Source organism: Lycium ferocissimum, chromosome 12, assembly GCF_029784015.1.
Source record: "Lycium ferocissimum isolate CSIRO_LF1 chromosome 12, AGI_CSIRO_Lferr_CH_V1, whole genome shotgun sequence".
Taxonomy (NCBI): domain Eukaryota; kingdom Viridiplantae; phylum Streptophyta; class Magnoliopsida; order Solanales; family Solanaceae; genus Lycium; species Lycium ferocissimum.
Genome location: NC_081353.1, coordinates 4,466,532 through 4,473,365, shown reverse-complemented (window position 1 = coordinate 4,473,365; position 6,834 = coordinate 4,466,532). Strand labels below are relative to the sequence as shown.

At 39.6% G+C, this 6,834-nt stretch overlaps 1 protein-coding gene across 1 annotated transcript; it reads right to left on the bottom strand.

Annotated features, from left to right (window-relative positions):
• Window positions 1-614: 614 nt before the first annotated feature.
• LOC132040952 (uncharacterized) lies at window positions 615-5,913 on the bottom strand. The gene is made up of 3 exons (XM_059431650.1): window positions 5,765-5,913; window positions 5,636-5,697; window positions 615-1,360 (listed from the first exon to the last, which is right to left on the bottom strand). Exons 1-3 carry the CDS (start codon window positions 5,911-5,913, stop codon window positions 615-617), a joined length of 957 nt encoding a protein of 318 aa, XP_059287633.1.
• Between the last annotated feature and the right edge of the window lie 921 nt (window positions 5,914-6,834).

The window sequence follows — 6,834 nt, the reverse complement described above, 5'->3', positions numbered from 1 at the left end:
ATATATATACATATATATATATATATATATATATATATATATATATATATATATATATATATATATATATAATATATATATATATATAATATATATATATATATATATTATATATATATATATGTATTGTTCAACCGCTTTAATTACATTATTAATACCTACATATCCTAAATTAACTAGGTATTTCGAGAACACAACGTCCGAAATACGCTTAAGAAACGAAATGTCTGAGGGCGTAAAGTCGTCCAGATGCGGAAGTTGAGAATACATATGTGAATCCCCAACCTCTTCCTGAGGTTGTGGTTGAACTGCACTCTGACCGTGATGATATCGTTGTCTTGGTTGAAAGGTCTGGAAGTGTGTTCCATGATCTTGAAATATAGGGGATTGGTGAGTTCCCAAATAGGCACGGAACTCTGCGCCTGAAGTGCAGTTATGTACGCCCCTGTGCGTAAATCCATGTCCTCTGCAGGCTAGTGTAACATATATAGAACACCCGCAAGGGAAGGTCGACTCTGCGTCTGCGAACTTGTTTCTTGAAATGATAATGGCGAGGCTTCACTCTGGGGGGAGAAGGAGTCTTGTTCTTACCAGTGAGGTCGTCTTCACAAGGTTCACCCGGGGGACAGATGCAATTCCTCATTCGGAGATGGAGAATATAGGGGTGAATCTAGGAAGTGGAATATGGCATTCTTTAATGCCCATGCTTTTAAAGCCAAATTATTGTCCTCGTCTAAATAGCTTTCATAAGAAGCACGTGGACCAGGATTACAAAGGAAGATAGTGGGTATGCCACCTTTAATTTGAATTGGCTTGCCGTATTTTGTGTTGGACTGCCAGTCGCGTTGGGCCCCCATAAACTCTTTGAAATGCTTAAGATAATGCGGATCGACGTCATCAATGACGTTATACCAAGCCCCATTACTGTATATCTTTGGGCTTAAGTCTAAATGCCCACATAAGTAGTTATGTGGGCCTAGAGACCGAGCCCACATTGTTTTGCCGGTTCTACTATCACCTTCGATGACAATGCTTATCGGTCTCCATGGCCGCGCAGCGGAATCCTTCACATTCTGATTGACCCAATCAGATAATTCCTGTGGAACGGAATTAAAAGAAGATAAAGGAAATGGACTAACATAATCCTCTGGAGGTTTTTGAAATATACGGTCTAAATTGTTTTTAATGTTGTGGTACTGCATAATATAGTCTTTAGGGAGTTTCTCCCTAAATATGGCCAGTGCGGCCGCAGCATCACCTGAATTTAAAGCCTCTGCCGCAACATCATTTGCAGAATGCTGTCCTCCTCGTGCAGATCTTCCATCAATTTGGAATTCTCCGAATTCCAATGTGTCTCCGTCTTTATCAATATAGGACTTGATGTCAGAACTGGACTTAGCACTCTGGACGTTTGGATGGGCATGGGTGTGACACGATGGGTGTATAAGGTCAAAGAATCTAGGGTTTTTACATTGGTATTTTCCTTCGAATTGAATGAGAGCATGGAGGTGAGGTTGCCTATCGCTATGTAGTTCACGACAGATCTTAATGTATTTAATGTTAGTTGGAGTCTGTAAGGATTTAAGTTGACTAAGACAGTCTTCTTTGGAAATAGTGCATTGCGGGTATGTAATAAAATAATTTTTGGCATTAATATAGAATTTCTTAGGGGCGGAAGGCATAATGGCAAAGCTGTAAATATGGGGGTGAGATACCGATTGGGAGATGGATTTTACTTATCAAATGAAAGGGTATATAGGATCCCTTATATAGTTAAATCCCCTTACACAGCGGCCATCCGATCTAATATTACCGGATGGCCGCGATTTTTCCACCTGTCTCGCCTTAATTTGAATGTCCGCCAAATCCCTTGGGATTTGTAGCAGACATGTGGGTTCCACATGTACTGCAAACTACACAGGGGCCAATAATAATGTGCGCTGAATGTTAAATTAAAATGTGTGCTCATTATAAAAGTACGTGCCACGGTCTTATCCAATAATGGATCAAAATATCGCAGCCCAGTTATTTGAAATTTGTCGTCACAATTCAATATTCAAAATTCAGGCAACATTATACGGCATCGCTCTGGGTTTGACTGTTAAAACAGGGAATCCTCAGTATTTGTTAGGGTATGTCAACTCTTGCCAGCAACAGGAAGCGTTATGCTTCGGGTTACTCAAAGACGCAGTACAAAGTTCGCCGGAGGCAGCAGTGGAACATGCCAAATGTCGTACCCGTGTCAATCCCAAGGACGTAAGATCGGTAACCTCCGATTTATATTATGGAACAACCATCATCGCTTTACCTCACCTTGAAGGAACAATAATTATAAAGTGAGATATATATATATATATATATATATATATATATATATATATATATATATATATATATATATATATATGCTCGAGAGCCCAAGTTAAAAGTTATCACTTTATCGGAGTGACGTAAGATCGGTAACCTCCGATTTATATTATGGAACAACCATCATCGCTTTACCTCACCTTGAAGGAACAATAATTATAAAGTGAGATCAACAACAATGAGTGGAATCAAGAAAATCATGAAATAAGCTCCATAATCTCAACTTAGCATTAAAATCATAAACTTTGAAACTTCTAGAAATAGGTTCATCATCATCATCATCATCATTTTCATCATGAAAACATAACCATCTTTAGCATCGTAAAGAAACTTTAAGAATCATGAATCTTTAGCTCTTGAAAATGAGGACATTATGGAAGACATGTATGGATTCATAGGAAAGAAGTCATCATTGTCATCATGGTCCTCATAAAAAACCTCTCGTCTTTAATATCATAAAAACCTTGAGAATCATGAACTTCTAGCTTTTCGGGAACGAGAATGTTATGGAAGACATATATGGGATCATAACATAAGAATCATGCCTTTAGAAAGAAAGGGACTAGCCTTACATACCTGATTGATTTCCTACCACTTAACGCTTTATCTCCCGAGCTCGTAATTCTACATTCAAGAGAAGTCATACTACGGTTAGACTTATAGTCATGTGCCTATCTCAAGTCTTTAAATTAAACTTCTTTGGAATTCTACCAAAATTCAGGTAGCATCTCCCCTGTTTATATGCCTAGCCCGAAATCACGATTCAGCAACCAACAACAACAACAACCATACCAACATCAGCAACAACATTATCAATACCCAAGTATTCCATAAAACATCCCACACGAAGTTTATCCAATATTTTCACCAACAAAATTATTACACGACCATTTAATAGTTCTATCTCCGTAATTAAACTTAAATCAATACCAATAAGGAAGAATTCATACCTTACTCCTGCTAGAACCGTGATATCTTTAATATCCACCTTGGATTCAGACCAAAATCCCTCGCAGTATGATATTATAATTGCAACTATACGCTGTCCGGACCGGAATCCGGGGGTTAGACTTGATTTGGGCTTAAAATTTAGTGTTAGGAGTTAGGGAGAATTTTCCAGAAATTTGGGGAGGCCTTGGGGTGTTTGGATAAGGAAATGAGGGGGTAAGCCCCCTTATATAATGCTCTAGATTCTGTCCAAACCGACTTAAAATTTGCTCAGCGCGTTTGCGCTGAGTTGCAGGGCTCTCCCCTGCACGTTCGTGCCACATTTTGGCGCGTTCGCGCAGGGTTAATTTCCTGCTCTGACAGCACATTTTAAATGCTCATAATGTTTGATTCCGATGTTCAATCGATGCACGATTTGTTGCGTTGGAAACTAACTTCCCAAACTTCATTTTAGGCTTTCGCTTTGCCTCAAAACTCCTTCATTTTAGGCTTTCGCTTTGCCTCAAAACTCCTCATATACTAAAAGATATTCCTTCCTCAAGTAGGGCCAAAATTACCCCTCATAACATAAGGTAAGCGTATCAAATCTCATGTATCCTTGGAGGTAACTCCAATGTCCATACTTGAAACAGCCAACACTCAAAAATCTCAACGTACAGAATCGCGAGGTGTAACAAGACTGAAAATCTTTGTCTAGACCCACTAATCCTTAGTTCTTGAGTCCCTCCTAGTCCCCATGAATATCTTACCCTTTGTATTCCATCGCTTAATGACTATGGCACTCATGGAAGTTTAAACATCATATGTTGTACAGACTAAGACTACTATGTTTTTGATATGCTTAATCTAATCTCCTTGCCAGATTCTGTGATAGATACCAAGATGTGCCACCTTATGGACCCTAATGTTTACTGGTATAGCCAAGCTAAAATTTGAGGTACTAGCTGTCTAGCTCATTACCATGTACTGGTTGATGAGAACGGATCCGGCGCAACAACAATCTGGCTATGCTACATATGCAAGGTGCACACGTTCGGTCTCCATGAATCCACCAGCCTATTATGCACATCTGGCTGCCTGTGGTGCACGATATTACATTGAGGATGATGTGGTAATCATGGAGAAATAAAAATGCTCAAGAAGGCAAAGGGACCAGGTCTCAGTGGTGCTGCAAAGGAAGCTGAAGCTTAGGCAAGACTGAAAATGTTTGTCTAGACCCACTAATCCTTAGTTCTTGAGCCCCTCCTAGTCCCCTTGAATATCTGATACTTTGTATTCCATCACTTAATGACTATGGCACTCATGAAAGTTTAAGCATCATATTTTGTACTGACTAAGACACTATGTTTTTGATATTCTTAATCTAATCTGGAAATTACTCTGATTTGTGCAATGATTTTAATACTTGTTGTTACTGTTCTTGCTTATGTTGTGTTGCCCTAGCGGCCATGAGTTAGTGCTACTGAACTTCTTTTTGGCTTATACTACTTTTATTACTCTTTTCAATGATGCCAAAAGGGGGAAGAAAACAAAGGGTGGGAAAGGGAGGAAGAATGATGATGAATGATGAGGGGGAGCAGTATATAAATAAAGTATCTAAGTTTGTCATCATCAAAAAGAGGGAAAATGACTATATGTTTTGATGATTGTCAAACTTGGTGATGCCAAAGAGAGAAACCTAGTCCTCAATGTGGCCTCTCCATACATCTCATAGTCTCAAGAAACTAATCGATGTATGTGGGAGAGACATGTGAAAAGATGGGGGGAACGGTGAAAAGGGGAAAGAGGACTGTAAGCAAGGTCCGATCCACAGGGGGAACAAGTGGGAATCTAGTTCTCAGGGGGAACTTTGTCTATGAGTTTAACATCATCAAAAAGGGGGAAATTGATATGTCATGACATGTTTTGATGATTTGACAAATCTAACTCAAAGAACAAGAATACTACTATGTATCTCGAGGTCTGAGTCTCAGGGGGAACATATGAGGTATCTGGGTAAGGGATCTGGTCCTTAGGGGGAATACAAAGGACGTCGCTTTGTCATCATAAAAAAGGGAGAAATTAATAAGAAATGATACGTTTTGATGACATGACAAACCCTAAGGAGCCAGATACAATTAGGTTCACCTGTCTGAACTTGGTTAACCTTATGATATCTCATATCTTTGCTTATCTAACATGCTCCTGAAGGATCGGATGCCGTAGGATTTGCTCATATATGAGAGACCGGATATGTTGATTCGAAGGACCGGATGGGATCGGGTCTCTTTGCTCAGCCAACAATGCGGTTGTAGAGCTCGACGGTGTATCCAATACTTACAACTTGTTCGAAGAACAGATGAGGAACCAGGTTCTTCCTGATAAAAGTCCTGGTCACTGAAGCTGAAAGTCCAAATCTATAGCTGTAAAGTGAGCGGCTGAAAAGTACAATGCAGCTGTACAGTAGTACCTCAGCAAGGCCGATTGATAAATGGTCCAGATTTCATGAGTGGCCAATTCTACTCTCTCTCTCTCTCTCTCTCTCTCTCTCTCCGTGCATATAGAGATATCATCTTCTAAGAGAAGACTTATTCTTGCACAATCCGAAAATTGCTCCATTCAAAGTGCAAGTCTCCACCTTTCAAGGTGTTCTTCAAGAACAGAGCCACAGTAACCCGAGAACTGAAGATGTTTTAGGTCCTTAGGTTGTTGAGTCTTTGCTCTTTTGTGCTTAAACTGTAAACCTATTCTTCCATAAAAAAAAGTTGTTTGTAGGTGTTCTAAATTCTCAAGGTTGTTCCACAAGGTCTTGAATGGTACACTAGGCTAGAGTTAGCTTAGTTGTATTAGTGTGTGGCTAGTGTTAGTCACTGTGGTGAATTCTCAAAGGGTGCCTTTGAGTGGTACACTAGGCTAGGGTGAGTCTAGGTGTATTAGTGTGCTTGGCTAGGGGTAGTCAAGGGTAAGGGTTGCATAAGTGTTATTATAAGGACGAGGGATTATGAGAGTTAATTCCTAGCTTACGATAGAGTTGTAACCTGAGTTGTTCGGTTAGTGGAGTTGAAATCCTGCTGGGGTAGGTCATGATTTTTAATCCCTTGAGCAAGGAGTTTTTCACGTAAAAATCTTGTGTTGATTCTTGCACTACATTGCATATGGGAACTGGTACTCAACTAGGTCCCTCATATATTGTGTTTGGTGGACGCACAGCCTACAACACTATGTGATTAAATTTCAATCTATTGAGGATATGCATGAGGTTTTCTATTCAGGACCCTACACTATCAACAATAGGCCAATTTTTCTTAACTCTTGGACTAGTGGTTTTGATTTCACTAAAGAGTAACTGACTGAGATTCCACTATGGGTCATGTTCCCTAAACTGCCTATGTCTTGTTGGGATATTGACAATTTGAGTAGGATAGCTAGTGGTATTGGGGTTCCAGTGTATGCAGATGATTGCACTACAAAGCAAACCAGAATTTCATATGCTAGAATGCTCATTGAAGTTAACATCACACAACCAATTCCTGTAGAGAT